Raw genomic sequence first — 20,000 nt, 5'->3', positions numbered from 1 at the left:
TATATGTACTGTCATCTCTCCTTCACTACCCTTTTTCCCTCCTCCTCTGCCTTCCTTTGTTTACACTTTTCTCTCACTTCCCCTTCTCCATCTCTTTCTCTGGTCTGGATCTTCTCCTCGCAGACTTGACCAGCAGACCCCGTAGCCCCCCCCAGCCTCCTCCACTGCCCCCGGGCCGGCCCCCACCCCCCACCCCTCCCCAGGAGAGAGGAGACGACTCAGAGGCAGCAGGAGCACCAGGAGGAGCAGCACCAGGAGCAGGAGCAGCAGGAGGAGCAGCAGCAGCAGGAGGAGGAGAGGCTGTGGCTACCATGGCGACGCCGCCAACAGGAGGAGGAGGAGAGGAAGACTGGGAGGAGAGGGACAGGGACACTCCTCTCCGCCAACTAGACGCTGTGGAGGGAGAAGAGAGGGAGGGAGCTAGGCCGCCCCGAGCCATCGACAACCAGTACTCCTTCTTCTGATGGAGGGAGGAGTGTGTGTGTGTGTGTGTGAGTGTGAATGAACGAACGAATGTGAGATTGGATGAGGCATCATAGCCATTCATAACCAGTAATTTTATTTTGTTAGCAAGGCGGAGGAGGAGGAAAAGGAGGAGGTGATAAAATACTAACACTAAAGGAGAGAGAGAGAGAGAGAGAAAAGACGGGTGAGAGCAGCTTTACAACACCAGCTAGCGGTACATTTCTTTAATTCTTAGGTAGTCACATGAGCTTTGTTTTAGTGTTGCCGGTACGAGTCCCAGCCCGGCTCTCTCTCTCCTCTCGGCGAGCAGCGGCGAGAGCTGGACCGGTCCTGATACCTCACCGTGGTCCTGCCGATCGGCGCGCACACTCTCAGACATGTGTCCTGTGGCAGGTAGCCCCAAAGCTTTACAACCTCGCTGGTACGGAGACCCCGTCACAGCACGCTCCATCTAAACGACCCTACGTCTCCTCACAGGGCTGCACCATGTGAGGACAGCGTCCCCTAACGGTGCTGAATATCGCGCCGATAATAACCAGATATTAAAGGAACACGCCCACTTATTGGGACTTTATCTTATTCACCGTGTCCCCCAGAGTTAGACTAGTCCATACATACCCTTCTCACTGTAACCCCCAAGCTAAGCTAATGCTGGAGCCGTCAGACAGCTTTACGCATGCACGAGAGATGAGAAGGGTATGTATGGACTAGTCTACCGAAGTTACTGTGAGGAAGGGTCTGTATGGACTAGTCTAACTCTGGGGGTTACTGTGAGAAGGGTCTGTATGGACTAGTCTAACTCTGGGGGTTACTGTGAGAAGGGTGTGTATGGACTAGTCTAACTCTGGGGGTTACTGTGAGAAGGGTGTGTATGGACTAGTCTAACTCTGGGGGTTAATGTGAGAAGGGTCTGTATGGACTAGTCTAACTCTGGGGGTTAATGTGAGAAGGGTCTGTATGGACTAGTCTAACTCTGGGGGTTAATGTGAGAAGGGTATGTATGGACTAGTCTAACTCTGGGGGTTACTGTGAGAAGGGTGTGTATGGACTAGTCTAACTCTGGGGTTACTGTGAGAAGGGTATGTATGGACTAGTCTAACTCTGGGGGTTACTGTGAGAAGGGTGTGTATGGACTAGTCTAACTCTGGGGGTTACTGTAGAGAAGGGTATGTATGGACTAGTCTAACTCTGGGGGTTACTGTGAGAAGGGTGTGTATGGACTAGTCTAACTCTGGGGTTACTGTGAGAAGGGTATGTATGGACTAGTCTAACTCTGGGGGGGTTACTGTGAGAAGGGTATGTATGGACTAGTCTAACTCTGGGGGTTACTGTGAGAAGGGTCTGTATGGACTAGTCTAACTCTGGGGGTTACTGTGAGAAGGGTATGTATGGACTAGTCTAACTCTGGGGGTTACTGTGAGAAGGGTATGTATGGACTAGTCTAACTCTGGGGGTAACTGTGAGAAGGGTCTGTATGGACTAGTCTAACTCTGGGGGTAACTGTGAGAAGGGTCTGTATGGACTAGTCTAACTCTGGGGGTTACTGTGAGAAGGGTCTGTATGGACTAGTCTAACTCTGGGGGTTACTGTGAGAAGGGTCTGTATGGACTAGTCTAACTCTGGGGGTTACTGAAGGGTCTCTATGGACTAGTCTAACTCTGGGGGTTACTGAAGGGTCTCTATGGACTAGTCTAACTCTGGGGGTTACTGAAGGGTCTCTATGGACTAGTCTAACTCTGGGGGTTACTGAAGGGTCTCTATGGACTAGTCTGACTCTGGGGGTTACTGAAGGGTCTCTATGGACTAGTCTAACTCTGGGGGTTACTGAAGGGTCTGTATGGACTAGTCTAACTCTGGGGGTTACTGAAGGGTCTGTATGGACTAGTCTAACTCTGGGGGTACTGTGAATAAGATAAAGTCCCAATAAGTCTGCGTGCTCCTTTAAAGTGTTCTCAGTTCTGCTGCTTTCAGTATTCTGCTAAAACCAGACTGATGTCATGAAGTGGTGTATGTACGACACGCCACTTCGTACGCCATTATTGGCGTGTTATGAAGACGCACGCTCTCTTTTCAGCGTGTTTATCGGCGCCGTTTGGCCTCCATTGACTTACATTAGCTTGAGGTTGCGTGGGAATTGACGCCGTAGCGAGTAGTATGACAGGGGGAAATGTCACCCCGGAGACCGGAGCATCGTGTGGCGTTTCCTAAACCCAACCGTAGCCTCGCGGTAACACGCCGCGTGGCGTTAGAAAGTGGCGTGCACGTTTAAGTCATGACGTCACGTTGGCTAATACACAACAAACTGCTCGTTGCATTTAATTCAAAACTAATGAAAGGAAATCATCCCCAACTTTCTTTCACTGAACAAACTGGACATTGAATTGAATCTAAAAGCTGAAACCAGAATGCTTTTTAAAGAGCCGTTTTCTGCCGACTGTATCCGAGTGTTTCCCGATGTGTCGCGGCCTTCCGTGGCGTGTTTATTGCGCCGGTTGATATTGCGATGGCGATTTAATAAAAAAAAAAAAAACCCTATGTTGTGCAGCCCTGTTAATATATTAACGTCAATACCCGATGACGCTCGTGTCTGATTGGAAGAGCTACAAGACCAAACCGACGTGTGTAATGTGAATTTTAAATAAATGGTTGAATGTATTATTATAATAATAATAATAATAATAATAATAATAATACTAACACTAATGTTGATTTAGATATGTTTTCATTTATCGAGAGAAAAACATCTGTTGGATCCAGGTTCTGAAATGTGAGAATTTGCTGCTTTTCTTTGTTTTTATGTTTTTGTAAATTTAATATCTTTAGAGTTTTGTTCCAGATAAAACCATTTGAAGACTACACCTACAGCTCCGGGAACTTTTTGGACATTTTAAGATAAGATTGAAAACCTTTATCGATCCCCAGAGGGAAAGTTTGGTTGTTGCAGAAGCACACGGGCGTCCAAAATACAGAGAATTAGAGAATAGGGTCAAATAAATACAAATGTAAGAGTTCTGTAACATAAACAAATGTACAAATATAAAATATACATAGTGTTTTGGCACCGAAATAGCGAGATAAAGTATCATAATGTGTGGCTCTTTTAAACTGAACAATTGAGCAATTATTACAAAAAGTGTAATAACAAAAATAATCTTAAATTGCAGCTGCACTGACTGTAGGCAGACTCAAATGTTTAATATTTGTATAAAAGTTTCCCAAAGAACATGTTTGCCACCACACAAGAAAACATTAAATTGACAGATTTATGAATGGAGTTTGGTTGTAAAACAAAACTAATTGAAAACTGTATTTGGAGACACAAAAAATGTATCAATTATTAAAATTAGTAATATATTAATACTAGTGGAGCAAGATTATGGACGGACTAAAATGTATTTAAAAAAAGGTATATTTGTATTTGTAAAAGTCCCCAAAGAACACATTTGCCGGCACTCAAGATAGCATAATTAACACATTAAATTGACAGATTTTTGAATGGAGTTTGGTCTAAAACTGGAACGTGTGTAAGGCAAAGCGACTTTGGGTGTGGTTTCTTCTGGCATTTGATAGACTTAACAATTTATCAATGAATTAAAAATACATTCTTATTATTAGTAATATATAAAGATTAATGGAGCAGACTCAAATGTTTTAAACAAAGGGATATAATCTGTGTTAAAGTTTCTCAAAGAACACGTTTGCCAGGCAGCACTAAATTGACAGATTTTCTAATGGAGTTTGGTTGGACGTTCTCTCAGCACAACGGAGTGATGTAATGTTTTGGGTCTAAGTGGCACATGACCTGCAGCAGGCAGGAAACCCTTTACCTCAGTCACACTCAGCAGCAGCACTCAGTACATCTCTCTGTCTCTCTCTCTGTCTCTCTCTCTCTCTCTCTGTCTCTCTCTCTGTCTCTCTCTCTCTCTCTCTCTCTCTGTCTCTCTCTCTCTCTCTGTCTCTCTCTCTCTCTCTCTGTCTCTCTCTCTCTCTCTCTGTCTCTCTCTGTCTCTCTCTCTCTCTCTCTCTCTCTCTGTCTCTCTGTCTCTCTCTCTCTGTCTCTCTCTCTGTCTCTCTCTCTCTCTCTGTCTCTCTCTCTTTCTCTGTCTCTCTATTTCTCTCTCTCTGTCTCTCTGTGTGTCTCTCTCTCTCTGTCTCTCTCTCTGTCTCTCTGTGTGTCTCTGTCTCTCTCTCTCTGTCTCTCTCTCTGTCTCTCTGTGTGTCTCTCTGTCTCTCTCTCTGTCTCTCTCTGTCTCTCTCTCTCTCTCTCTCTCTCTCTCTCTCTCTCTCTGTCTCGGTGTCTCTCTCTGTCTCTCTCTCTGTCTGTCTCTCTCTCTCTCTGACATAAAACACAAGCTGAACTGGGAGAGAAATGATTGATAACAATAATTATTGATGGAAATAATAACGACGGTCAGAATAATAAGTATTAATTTTATTTGTTTTATTTTGATTTTGTATGCTTACTCCATGTAACACTTGTTCCGACTCCATCTTGTAATTGAAAAATGTGTTTGTGCCTTTTTTATTTTATTTTTTTTTGGGGATAAAAAGAAAGGCAAACTGAAGGCCTGATTGTCAAGGCTACGGTATGTTTTCATGCGGTCTTCTCCTCCTCATCCTCCTTTCATCAAGGGTCAAAAATTAATCTACAATTAGCAGAAAATGTCAATGAAAATACCTACTTTTTCTACTTGTGCCTTTCTGTGTCCGTGGTCTCTGTCATCAGCCTGCGTTCGTGTCGCTCTGTCTTCATCATCAGTTTAGAGCTTGCCTGTTTTTCTTTATGCATCCCCCAGTCATTTCCTACCGCTGTTTTTCGTTGCTCATGTATTTGTCTACATGCACCTTTCCCCTCCCCTCTTAATCATCATGTCCACTGTCCTTGTTCTCAGTTTCAAAACTCTTCGTGCCTTTCTCTGTCTCTTTTCTCTCTTCGCTGGGACCGTGTGTTGAGGGCGGGCAGCGCCGTCTGTCCCCCCTGTGGTTAGTTTCAGGTACTACATTGAATTTAATGATATAATATAAATATAGTGAAACAAGGTGGTTGGTGTGTGTGTGGTCTTTTTTTTTTTCCTTCTCTGCAACCTTGACATGCTATTTATCTCTCGTGTGAAGGGCTCATTGCGCTGAGTGGAAAAGGATCTCAATTCCAAAATGTATAAAATTGAAATGTCTCCTTCATGCAGTGAGCCCTTCAGCCACACAGAGCACCAGCAATGTCCAAACAGCTCCTGTGGTTGGCCAGCTGCGCTTCCACTCCTTCGTCTGCTTGACATGCTATTACATCACATATTAATATAAATATAAATCAGCCGTCATTTAGATGCCTTTCCTCTTTCCTTCAATAACTATTTAAAGGGATACGCCACCGTTTGTTGAAGTAGGGTTTATCATGGTCTAGCCTGGCTGTAGATAGGTGAAATAGGGCTTATCACGGTCTCCTCTAGCTGTAGATGGGTGAAATAGGGCTTATCACGGTCTAGCCTGGCTGTAGATAGGTGAAATAGGGCTTATCACGGTCTAGCCTGGCTGTAGATAGGTGAAATAGGGCTTATCACGGTCTAGCCTGGCTGTAGATAGGTGGGCCAACGCATTGTTTGAGCATGCATTGTTTTAGTCTTAGCTTAGCGTAGTGAATGGAATCCTATGTTGCCGGTTAGCATGTTGTGAGTAAAAGTGAGCCAACAAAAGACACAAAAACAACCTAATTACTTGCACTGAGACAAAAAATGCATTGGCCCACCTATCTACAGCTAGAGGAGACCGTGATAAGACCTATTTCACCTATCTACAGCCAGGCTAGACCGTGATAAGCCCTATTTCACCTATCTACAGCTAGAGGAGACCATGATAAGACCTATTTCACCTATCTACAGCCAGGCTAGACCGTGATAAGCCCTATTTCACCTATCTACAGCCAGGGGAGACCGTGATAAGCCCTATTTCACCTATCTACAGCCAGGCTAGACCGTGATAAGCCCTATTTCAACAAGCGGTGGCGTATCCCTTTAACAGAGATAAAAACAGTAGAATTCAAAATAGTTTGACCCTGAAAGAGAAATAATGAAATGGTTCAAACCTCCATTTAGACGATGTCCCCCTGGTGAATTCTCTTTGAACTTGGGATTTTTTATTTGTTTTCCAGTCCAGAAAGAGTCCGTGACCCTCTGATCGTTATGGACCTCTGCTTTCAGACTATCCTGGGAAAACCCAGACGAACTTCTGGCTAATTTAAGATTAGCTCTGCAGGTCAGTCTGGCCAAGAGCCCATTCAAGCCCATTTCCATGTTTTCCAAATTGAGGCATCAATCACAACCGTTGAGGAGGGCTCTACACCAATCACGACCGTTGAGGAGGGCTCTACACCAATCACGACCGTTGAGGAGGGCTCTACACCAATCACGACCGTTGAGGAGGGCTCTACACCAATCACGACCGTTGAGGAGGGCTCTACACCAATCACAACCGTTGAGGAGGGCTCTACACCAATCACGACCGTTGAGGAGGGCTCTACACCAATCACAACTGTTGAGGAGGGCTCTACACCAATCACAACCGTTGAGGAGGGCTCTACACCAATCACAACTGTTGAGGAGGGCTCTACACCAATCCACAACTGTTGAGGGAGGGCTCTACACCAATCACGACCGTTGAGGAGGGCTCTACACCAATCACGACCGTTGAAGAGGGCTCTACACCAATCACGACCGTTGAGGAGGGCTCTACACCAATCACAACCGTTGAGGAAGGCTCTACACCAATCACAACCGTTGAGGAAGGCTCTACACCAATCACAACCGTTGAGGAGGGCTCTACACCAATCACAACTGTTGAGGAGGGCTCTACACCAATCACAACTGTTGAGGAGGGCTCTACACCAATCACAACCGTTGAGGAGGGCTCTACACCAATCACAACCGTTGAGGAGGGCTCTACACCAATCACAACCGTTGAGGAGGGCTCTACACCAATCACAACTGTTGAGGAGGGCTCTACACCAATCACGACCGTTGAGGAGGGCTCTACACCAATCACAACCGTTGAGGAGGGCTCTACACCAATCACAACCGTTGAGGAGGGCTCTACACCAATCAGGCTGGCCCCAGGCCTGTCTCTGAGGATTCAGATGAAGCAGAAGGTGGAAGAGACCCCTACAGGGTGATGGTTCAGGATCTGTACGCTGAGTCCTTTGCAGTGGCCCGGGTTGGAGTCCAACCGTAAAATGCCTCTTCACCAGTCACTGTACATATGAAAGTCTCCAAAACTTCAACTACCAAACGACATTAGGAACATGTTTTTGCCCCAAAACTTTATTGAAAGAAACATATAAATATGCAACATTTCAGACTAATACTCTAAAACAGAGGTCTTCAACGTTTTTTAAGCCAAGGACCCCTTAACTGAAAGAGAGACGAATCGGGGACCCTCTACTACATATATTGTCTAAAATTAAGTTGCATATTAATCTGGTCCTACAGTAACTTTTAGGGCAGTCTAAAGCATTTATACCTGTTTTTGCATAAAGCCTTTCATATAGCCTAATAATTGTTGGCATGCTTTTATAAATCATGTTTTAATGTTAAACACACATGTGAACAGTCAATCCGTTGGGATGAACTGTATGTGTGGATGGTTACCTTAGTGACCACATTACCTATAGGCCAGTGAGCCTGTCATCAGTGGGGATTTATATTTGCTAATAATACGTTGGAATCATGTTAAGACTGTTTCATTTTTTTGAAAAAAACTACGCGTAATTCCCCATCTCTCTCCCCCTTTCATGACTATCCACTTCCAAATAAAATAAATAATAAAAAAAAATTTATTTGGAGGCCCTCCGGGAGTGACTCTGAGGACCCCCTAGGGGTCCCGGACCCCCTGTTGAAGATCTCTGCTCTAAATAATGATCCAGAGAAACAATATGACTTTAAATAAATCCATAAAAATGTTAATAACAAATAGATGTATAATGGGGTTTATTAAACTCCAATAATATGCAAATATTATAAGATACAGGACAAAATACATCATTATTTGTACAGTTTGGTTACTTTTTTCATAAGTTTGAGAGACTTATTATATTCTTCTAATTCAGATATTACAGAAACATTGTACGCTGATTTATTATTTGGTAAAATACTATATACAAACACTTGTTTTTGTATATTTGTAGACATGACTCATTTATTGCCATATCTCTTAATTCTTTTTCTTTTTGGGAATTAAATTCAACAAATTAAAATATTTGCTGGTACTTGGGGTAATACTTCACTGAATCAATCTGACATTTAAATTCATGAAATTTATTTCGTAATGTCATTGCTAAACCAAAAATAAAATAATTTCCCAGCATCACTTTCTTTACGTGACCTTTATCAGGAAAATCCCGTCATCTTAATGATTGACATGAAACCAATCCAATGAGAAAAAAGGTCAGATATGACTGACATGCATTTTATCCAATCAGGGTTCAGATTTAATCTGTAGGCGGGGTTTACGATTGGTGCGTTTGTTACAACATCGCGACGGAGACCGGTTGTTCTTGACTTACTGTTCCTATGCGGCAAAATTCCCACTTCATGAGTACGTACATAACTGAAATGGTTATTTTGAATACAGTTAGGTATTTGTGATTAATGTAAAATACATTTGTTGATTTCTACCGCCTGGAAGCAGCCCGCCCGCCTGACTCGACCCGTACAGCTGATGCCGGTTTGGGGCAAATCGAACGCACCCGTTGCCGTGTTTTGTTGTTTTTTCAGCGGCGTATCGTGTTTGGCCTGTCAAACCGAGTGACTTTACACTGCAACGACGACACTGGAATAACAGGGATGCTCATGACTAAAAAGTATAATTTAAATACTAAGACTTGCTCAGCTGTCAGTTTCTAATGTGATGCCGACATCGTTTCTAGCGGTTCGTTTGTGTCTCTGTTGCCAAAATTCGACGTCTACGCTAAGCTAGCTACATTAGCTGACTTAGCTAGCTAGCCGGATTTTTACTATTCTGAACAACAACACTTAGCTTATCCTACTTTACATTTCATAGAAACAGTTTAGGTTGTATTAGCTGGTTTAAGTCGTACCAAATCCTGCCATGTCAGTGTTTACGTCGCGTGTGTGGTGTCTGTTTAAGGTTTATTGTTCTCTCTGAAGGAACACTTGATACCTTTTAGCTGTTAGCTGCTAGCTGTTAGCTGCTAGCTGCTTGCTGCTAGCTGCTTGCTGCTAGCTGCTTGCTGCTAGCTGCTTGCTGCTAGCTGCTTGCTGCTAGCTGCTTGCTGCTAGCTGCTTGCTGCTAGCTGCTTGCTGCTAGCTGCTTGCTGCTAGCTGCTTGCTGCTAGCTGTTAGCTGACATTTATTTTCCCCTCCGCAGGACCAGGAGCACAATGAAACCGCCATCGCAGTCACCTCCTGTAAGCAGCTTAGTAAGTACCGTTACAGACCGCTCAGTGTGGTTATTTAAAACATTAACGTGTTAATTGTGATGTGTCACAGCTAGCTCATGTTCGCCGGGAATGATGTGAAATCAGAGGGACGTTTGTAGTCCGGCAGAATAATAATAATAATAAGAAGAAGAAGAATAAGAATCCGCAGGTCTCTCTGTAAACAGCCACAGCTGTTCTGATGTAAACAATGGGAAACTGCCACCACACCCTAGTTCTCAAACTAAAAGTCCTAATATCACCGCAGAAGTATTGCCAGCCAATCATCAGTGTATTAGTATCAGAAGTAGTGTTTAATTATGATGTGTTATGTTATTATGGTAATACTGATGCTTTATTATGGATGGAATAATTTGTTATAGTCTCAAATGAATGAGTTATAATCTCAAATAATGAGTTATAATCTCAAAATAATGAGTTAATACGATGTTATTGCGATTTTAAAAACATATTTGCAATATTCTGCAATGTATTTTTCCTACTTACAATTTTTCCCAATTTCAGATCATGTCCCCAAAGGGAAACAAGATATATTTCTCTGTTTGTTCATCTCACTTCAGTTTTATTGCTGCAGAATGTGATTGTCCATCAGAATCAGAAATACTTTAATAATCCCAGGGGGAAATTATTTTTGTCCAGCAGCCAAACGGACCAACACACACACATGTAATAATAGATTATACACTAGATAAATAGTGTGGGAACATTATTAATATTTAAGACATGGCTGTGTTAAAGCCTAAAATCTAAAATTTCGGATAAAGAAAACTCCACAAAACTTTTATGTATATATTTATACAGCCCGGTCTCATGGAAGTTCGTGTAAATGTGACGTTATTTGAATCTATTGATACGTGTTCACGGGGACGTTTTTGTCGTTTTTTACGAAATGTAAAGTAATGTATTTCAATGGGAAGCATATTTTGTGGCCACAGCACGAAATGGTAGGGAGTGATATAAAAAGCCAACACAGGACTTTCACCCGGCTTATGGAGCGACCTCTTCCCCGAGAAAATATGTGACATTTACACGAACTGCCGTGAGACCGGGTTGATTTATATCAATTTATATGTCGGCTAATAAATTAGACGAACTTTTAAGGCCCGATTACAGCTCTAATGTGGACGCGCCGACAGCGTTGTCATTACATAGAATACCTCAGAAACTACACACTATAGCTTTAAAGGTGCCCTGCCACACAAAACCGTTTTTACTTGCATTTTTTGAAATCTGTCAGGTCCATATGTGTGTGTTATGTGGTGAATGTGAAAATGAACTGCTACCTCCTCTGTCAGCTCTAGCCACTGAACAGAAATAAGAAGTCAGACCAATTACAAAAGCTGGTCAGTCTGACATCATGCTGCCTGAGCTCATTACTATTCATGAGCTCAGCTATAATTTATACTGTTTATTGATCCCCTGTGAGGAAATTACAATTTACACTCTGTTTGTGAGAAATCACTACACACATGCCTGAAATACACACACATGCTCAGGACCTATTCATGCACAAATGGAGAGATGTCAGAGTGAGTGGGCTGCCAGAGCTGCACCAGCGCCCTGAGCGGTTGGGGGTACGGTGCCTTGCTCAAGAGCACCTGGCAGTGCCCGGGAGGTGAACTGGCATCTCTCCAGCTACCAATCCACACTCTGTACTTTGGTCCGTACTGGGACTTGAACCAGCGACCCTCCGGTTCCCAACCCAAGTCCCTACGGACTGAGCTACTGCCACCCGTGCATGTATTAAGAGAACTGGATCCAGTGTTCAGGTGAAGCCCCGTACGGTCCAGTGAGAGTTCGCATTAAGACAACATGGAGCTCGGCTTTTCCGCATTCTTGGCCCATGACGTCACGGTGGACACGCGCACTAGCAACAATTTGTTTGTGTTGTCGTAGCAACCGGTAGCAACATGCTCGTTCATGAGCTTCTCTCTCGCGTATCTTACAAGTGGCGAACTCATGAACTCTAAAATATTCACTAACGTTAAACATTGTGTTTTCGTTGTTCCCGATCGTTTACATGCTTAGCTAAATAAACGATAGATGTATTTAGATAGACAACCAAGATTTAATCATTATGTCGTGCTACTAGCTAGCTAGCTACTAGCTAGCGCTAGCAGTTAGCCTGCAGTTTTGTGAGCAGAGCTCATCCATGGCTTCATCTCTCATCCACGTTACAAGCTTTACAGCATACAGCCCTCGGATGGATCATAAGAGAGAACCAAGGCCATGTAATCACTATGTCTGTAGTAACGTTATGGAGGCATGATCTTAATACAGCCACGCTAGCTAACCCTGATGTTAGCAACTAGCTAGCTAGCCGATAGACCCGCCAGTTTGGGAAACGCTAATGACGTTACATCCACGTAACAGGCTTTACAACATACATACATCGCTCGGATGTATCATAACTTCATAAGATAATACCATGGACGTATTAATAGAACACATGGTGAATTACAACCATTAGCTATATCCATTATTACAGCTAGCTACATGAGCTCAGAGAACAGTCATGTGATCATATATCCATTATTACAGCTAGCTACATGAGCTCAGAACAGTCATGTGATCATATATCCATTATTGCAGCTAGCTACATGAGCTCAGAACAGTCATGTGATCATATATCCATTATTACAGCTAGCTACATGAGCTCAGAGAACAGTCATGTGATCATATATCCATTATTACAGCTAGCTACATGAGCTCAGAGAACAGTCATGTGATCATATATCCATTATTACAGCTAGCTACATGAGCTCAGAGAACAGTCATGTGATCATATATCCATTATTACAGCTAGCTACATGAGCTCAGAGAACAGTCATGTGATCATATATCCATTATTACAGCTACACGAGGCTCAGAGAACAGTCATGTGATCATATATCCATTATTACAGCTAGCTACATGAGCTCAGAGAACAGTCATGTGATCATATATCCATTATTACAGCTACATGAGCTCAAAGAACAGTCATGTGATCATATATCCATTATTACAGCTACAGAGCTCAGAGAACAGTCATGTGATCATATATCCATTATTACAGCTAGCTACATCTCAGAGAACAGTCATGATCATATATCCATTATACACTAGCTACATGAGCTCAGAGAACAGTTGTGATCATATAATATTATATACCATTATTACTTACATACAAACAGTTGATTATATCATATAAGTGTCATGAGCTCGAGACAATATCATATATCAATGATATATATCCATTATTACAGCTAGCTACAGGTCAGAGAACAGTCATGTGATCATATATCCATTATTACGCACATGAGCTCAGAGAACAGTCATGTGATCATATATCCATTATTACAGCTGCTACATGAGCTCAGAGAACAGTCTGTGATCATATATCCATTATTAAGCTACATGAGCTCAGAGAACAGTCATGTGATCATATATCCATTATTGCAGCTACACTACGAGCTCAGAACAGTCATGTGATCATATATCCATTATTACAGCTAGCTACATGAGCTCAGAGAACAGTCATGTGATCATATATCCATTATTACAGCTAGCTACATGAGCTCAGAGAACAGTCATGTGATCATATATCCATTATTACAGCTACATGAGCTCAGAGAACAGTCATGTGATCATATATCCATTATTACAGCTAGCTACATGAGCTCAGAGAACAGTCATGTGATCATATATCCATTATTACAGCTACATGAGCTCAGAGAACAGTCATGCGATCATATATCCATTATTACAGCTAGCTACATGAGCTCAGAGAACAGTCATGTGATCATATATCCATTATTACAGCTAGCTACATGAGCTCAGAAGAACAGTCATGTGATCATATATCCATTATTACAGCTAGCACAGCGAGCTCAGGAGAACAGTCATGTGATCATATATCCATTATTACAGCTAGCTACATGAGCTCAGAGAACAGTCATGTGATCATATATCCATTATTACAGCTAGCTACATGAGCTCAGAGAACAGTCATGTGATCATATATCCATTATTACAGCTACATGAGCTCAGAGAACAGTCATGTGATCATATATCCATTATTACAGCTAGCTACATGAGCTCAGAACAGTCATGTGATCATATATCCATTATTGCAGCTAGCTACATGAGCTCAGAACAGTCATGTGATCATATATCCATTATTACAGCTAGCTACATGAGCTCAGAGAACAGTCATGTGATCATATATCCATTATTACAGCTAGCTACATGAGCTCAGAGAACAGTCATGTGATCATATATCCATTATTACAGCTAGCTACATGAGCTCAGAGAACAGTCATGTGATCATATATCCATTATTACAGCTAGCTACATGAGCTCAGAGAACAGTCATGTGATCATATATCCATTATTACAGCTAGCTACGCAAGCTCAGAGAACAGTCATGTGATCATATATCCATTATTACAGCTAGCTACATGAGCTCAGAGAACAATCATGTGATCATATATCCATTATTACAGCTAGCTACGCGAGCTCAGAGAACAGTCATGTGATCATATATCCATTATTACAGCTAGCTACATGAGCTCAGAGAACAGTCATGTGATCATATATCCATTATTACAGCTAGCTACATGAGCTCAGAACAGTCATGTGATCATATATCCATTATTACAGCTAGCTACATGAGCTCAGAGAACAGTCATGTGATCATATATCCATTATTACAGCTAGCTACATGAGCTCAGAGAACAGTCATGTGATCATATATCCATTATTACAGCTAGCTACATGAGCTCAGAACAGTCATGTGATCATATATCCATTATTACAGCTACATAAGCTCAGAGAACAGTCATGTGATCATATATCCATTATTACAGCTACATGAGCTCAGAGAACAGTCATGTGATCATATATCCATTATTACAGCTAGCTAGCTGCGAACCAGAACAGTCATGTGATCATATATCCATTATTACAGCTAGCTACATGAGCTCAGAACAGTCATGTGATCATATATCCATTATTACAGCTAGCTACATGAGCTCAGAGAACAGTCATGTGATCATATATCCATTATTACAGCTAGCTACATGAGCTCAGAGAACAGTCATGTGATCATATATCCATTATTACAGCTAGCTACATGAGCTCAGAACAGTCATGTGATCATATATCCATTATTACAGCTAGCTACATGAGCTCAGAGAACAGTCATGTGATCATATATCCATTATTACAGCTACATGAGCTCAGAGAACAGTCATGTGATCATATATCCATTATTACAGCTAGCTACATGAGCTCAGAGAACAGTCATGTGATCATATATCCATTATTACAGCTACATGAGCTCAGAGAACAGTCATGTGATCATATATCCATTATTGCAGCTAGCTACATGAGCTCAGAACAGTCATGTGATCATATATCCATTATTACAGCTAGCTACATGAGCTCAGAGAACAGTCATGTGATCATATATCCATTATTACAGCTAGCTACATGAGCTCAGAGAACAGTCATGTGATCATATATCCATTATTACAGCTACATGAGCTCAGAGAACAGTCATGTGATCATATATCCATTATTACAGCTAGCTACATGAGCTCAGAGAACAGTCATGTGATCATATATCCATTATTACAGCTACATGAGCTCAGAGAACAGTCATGCGATCATATATCCATTATTACAGCTAGCTACATGAGCTCAGAGAACAGTCATGTGATCATATATCCATTATTACAGCTAGCTACATGAGCTCAGAACAGTCATGTGATCATATATCCATTATTACAGCTAGCTACATGAGCTCAGGAGAACAGTCATGTGATCATATATCCATTATTACAGCTAGCTACATGAGCTCAGAGAACAGTCATGTGATCATATATCCATTATTACAGCTACATGAGCTCAGAGAACAGTCATGTGATCATATATCCATTATTGCAGCTAGCTACATGAGCTCAGAACAGTCATGTGATCATATATCCATTATTGCAGCTAGCTACATGAGCTCAGAGAACAGTCATGTGATCATATATCCATTATTACAGCTAGCTACATGAGCTCAGAACAGTCATGTGATCATATATCCATTATTGCAGCTAGCTACATGAGCTCAGAACAGTCATGTGATCATATATCCATTATTGCAGCTAGCTACATGAGCTCAGAGAACAGTCATGTGATCATATATCCATTATTACAGCTAGCTACATGAGCTCAGAGAACAGTCATGTGATCATATATCCATTATTACAGCTAGCTACATGAGCTCAGAGAACAGTCATGTGATCATATATCCTTTATTGCAGCTAGCTACATGAGCTCAGAGAACAGTCATGTGATCATATATCCATTATTGCAGCTAGCTACATGAGCTCAGAGAACAGTCATGTGATCATATATCCATTATTACAGCTAGCTACATGAGCTCAGAGAACAGTCATGTGATCATATATCCATTATTACAGCTAGCTACATGAGCTCAGAGAACAGTCATGTGGGTCTGCTTGCGTCCATTATGCGCGTTCATCATTTCAAATTTAATAATTCTGGATTCGCTTCTAGTGAATGTTAAAAATGTTAAAAACGTAACGTTTTAAACAAGGACCTTCCAGTGTTCGGGCTGGTAGGTTGGTATACCCCGAAACTAATTATCCGCTGAAATACAGACGTTTCTTTGCCATGTAATGTCTCTGTGAAAAGTCTTTCTGGGCCATGGGGGGCAGTACCACCGTTATCCGCTAAGCCCATGTTGGCATATAGACACGGCGCTCTTCCTGGGGGCTTGCTGCCACCCAGTTGGGCTGGGATGCTGACAGCCAGGCTCTCATTGGCTAGCTGTTAGCCAATCAGATTCAAACAGCTTAGCTTGTTGAATATTAATGAGAACTGGCAGAAATGGAGCTGAGTCTTCCTGCAGGCTTTCTATACCACGCCAGAATGGCTTGAAACAAGGTAACCAAGGTTACAGAGTCCATGGTAGACCTTCAGACATCACCACAAAGTCATTAAGTACATGTGGCAGCTAGGGCACCTTTAACAGAGGATGAGGAGAATGAGTATTATTTATGGATAATGCAATCTCTAAGCTTGTGGAATTAATTTTTCTTTTAAATGTATGCTATATCTTGCATCTATTGCAATACATATACTCAGTTATGTAAATATTAACCTATGTCTAAACAGAGAGGAGGAGAAGCACTTTATTTAATTTTTAAAAATTCTTTTATTTCCTTCATTTGTTTTTCTGTGTCAACGCAGTAATGTGAAAGTGTCCTAACATACTGAATGGATGTGACTGATTATATTTCATGCTGCTGAAATTGAAATAAAAATATAAATATGGGGAAAAAATATTGGCAAATATATGGATATTTGATCGGTCTTTTCTGGGACGATGAACGTATGAATGGCACACATGTCTATAACAGACGTGTCAGCAGTTAGTTCTCCGCTGCATGTAAACCTGCTCCCATCCCGTCTGTGTCTGCAGGTGTTTGAAGGCGTCTACAACAATGCCCGAATGCTTCATTTCCTCACAGCGGTCGTGGTGAGTATACGCCCTAGTAAAAACTTGATTCTGTTATAAAGCACATGTCCGAAGATACTGAAGCTTCCCTGGCTGCTGGTTTCAGGGCTCCACCTGCGATGTGAGGGTGAAAAATGGAGCATCGTATGAGGGAATCTTCAAGACTTTAAGCTCACAGGTAAAATCCTCTTCACACTTTCTCTGAATTAGAGCGGCAACTAACGATCGATTAATCTGCCGAAATGTTAGAAAATAGTGAAACATGTCCATCCCAGTTTCTCAAAGACCAAGGCGATGTCTTTTAATGTGAACATATATACAGTATAGGCCAAAAAGTTTGGACACACCTTCTCATTCAATGTGTTTCTTTATTTTCATGACTATTTACATTGTAGATTCTCACTGAAGGCATCAAAACTATGAATGAACACATATGGAATTATGTACTTAACAAAAAAGTGTGAAATAACTGAAAACATGTCTTATATTTTAGATTCCTCAAAGTAGCCACCCTTTGCTTTTTTTGATAACTCTGCAAACCCTTGGTGTTCTCTCAATGAGCTTCATGAGGTAGTCACCTGAAATGGTTTTACCTTCACAGGTGTGCTTTGTCAGGGTTCATTAGTGGAAGTTCTTCCCTTATTTTCTGACCTAAAACAAAAATTAGGGTTAATAGAAACATTTATTTGATGCGTCACGATGCATCAAATACATTTTTCGAGATATCGAATTGAATCGCTGACATGATAATCGGAATTGCATCGGGAGATCAGTGAAGATTCACACCTCTAGTGTTGAACTCTCTGTTTTAGCTGCAGAGTGAGACATCTCACTTCTGTTCCATCTTTGTTGGGAGTCGCACATGCTCAGTAGCTAGGTAAGACTACATGCTCAGTAGCTAGGTAAGACTACATGCTCAGTAGCTAGGTAAGGACTACATGCTCAGTAGCTAGGTAAGGACTACATGCTCAGTAGCTAGTTAAGGACTACATGCTCAGTAGCTAGTTAAGGACTACATGCTCAGTAGCTAGTTAAGGACTACATGCTCAGTAGCTAGTTAAGGACTACATGCTCAGTAGCTAGTTAAGGACTACATGCTAGTAGCTAGGTAAGACTACATGCTCAGTAGCTAGGTAAGGACTACATGCTCAGTAGCTAGGTAAGGACTACATGCTCAGTAGCTAGGTAAGACTACATGCTCAGTAGCTAGGTAAGACTACATGCTCAGTAGCTAGGTAAGACTACATGCTCAGTAGCGGGGTACAACTACATGCTCAGTAGCTAGGTAAGACTACATGCTCAGTAGCTAGGTAAGACTACATGCTCAGTAGCTAGGTAAGACTACATGCTCAGTAGCTAGGTAAGACTACATGCTCAGTAGCTAGGTAAGACTACATGCTCAGTAGCTAGGTAAGACTACATGCTCAGTAGCTAGGTAAGACTACATGCTCAGTAGCTAGGTAAGGACTACATGCTAGTAGCTAGGTAAGACTACATGCTAGTAGCTAGGTAAGACTACATGCTCAGTAGCTAGGTAAGGACTACATGCTCAGTAGCTAGGTAAGGACTACATGCTCAGTAGCTAGGTAAGGACTACATGCTAGTAGCTAGGTAAGACTACATGCTAGTAGCTAGGTAAGACTACATGCTCAGTAGCTAGGTAAGACTACATGCTAGTAGCTAGGTAAGACTACATGCTAGTAGCTAGGTAAGACTACATGCTAGTAGCTAGGTAAGACTACATGCTCAGTAGCTAGGTAAGGACTACATGCTCAGTAGCTAGGTATGACTACATGCTCAGTAGCTAGGTAAGACTACATGCTCAGTAGCTAGGTAAGACTACATGCTAGTAGCTAGGTAAGACTACATGCTCAGTAGCTAGGTAAGACTACATGCTCAGTAGCTAGGTAAGACTACATGCTAGTAGCTAGGTAAGACTACATGCTAGTAGCTAGGTAAGACTACATGCTAGTAGCGTAAGGAACTGCTCAGTAGCTAGGTAAGGACTACATGCTCAGTAGCTAGGTAAGACTACATGCTCAGTAGCTAGGTAAGACTACATGCTCAGTAGCTAGGTATGACTACATGCTCAGTAGCTAGGTAAGACTACATGCTCAGTAGCTAGGTAAGACTACATGCTCAGTAGCTAGGTAAGACTACATGCTCAGTAGCTAGGTAAGACTACATGCTAGTAGCTAGGTAAGACTACATGCTAGTAGCTAGGTAAGACTACATGCTAGTAGCTAGGTAAGACTACATGCTAGTAGCTAGGTAAGGACTACATGCTCAGTAGCTAGGTAAGGACTACATGCTCAGTAGCTAGGTAAGACTACATGCTCAGTAGCTAGGTAAGACTACATGCTCAGTAGCTAGGTAAGACTACATGCCCAGTAGCTAGGTAAGACTACATGCTAGTAGCTAGGTAAGACTACATGCTAGTAGCTAGGTAAGACTACATGCTAGTAGCTAGGTAAGACTACATGCTAGTAGCTAGGTAAGGACTACATGCTCAGTAGCTAGGTAAGACTACATGCTCAGTAGCTAGGTAAGACTACATGCTCAGTAGCTAGGTAAGAC

The 20,000-nt window shown here is 42.0% G+C and overlaps 2 protein-coding genes across 2 annotated transcripts in view; both read left to right on the top strand.

Moving 5' to 3' along the window:
- The window catches only part of sh2b1 (SH2B adaptor protein 1), a 60,138-nt gene that overhangs the window by 37,769 nt on the left and 2,369 nt on the right, over nt 1–20,000 (top strand). The window contains exon 9 of the mRNA XM_039824568.1: nt 124–494. Coding sequence (XP_039680502.1) covers nt 124–464 — 341 coding nt within the window. The 3' untranslated portion in view covers nt 465–494. The remainder of the gene's footprint in view (nt 1–123; nt 495–20,000) is intronic.
- The window catches only part of LOC120573830 (ataxin-2-like protein), a 55,803-nt gene continuing 44,880 nt past the window's right edge, over nt 9,078–20,000 (top strand). Inside the window, 4 exon segments of the mRNA XM_039823689.1 lie at nt 9,078–9,313; nt 9,841–9,892; nt 17,388–17,444; nt 17,530–17,601. Of these exon segments, the coding sequence (XP_039679623.1) occupies nt 9,297–9,313; nt 9,841–9,892; nt 17,388–17,444; nt 17,530–17,601 (198 nt within the window). The 5' untranslated portion in view covers nt 9,078–9,296.

Source organism: Perca fluviatilis, chromosome 15 (genome assembly GCF_010015445.1).
Source record: "Perca fluviatilis chromosome 15, GENO_Pfluv_1.0, whole genome shotgun sequence".
Lineage (NCBI taxonomy): Eukaryota > Metazoa > Chordata > Actinopteri > Perciformes > Percidae > Perca > Perca fluviatilis.
The sequence above is the reverse complement of the archived record's forward strand: the minus strand, read 5'-3'. Positions and strand labels throughout refer to the sequence as shown.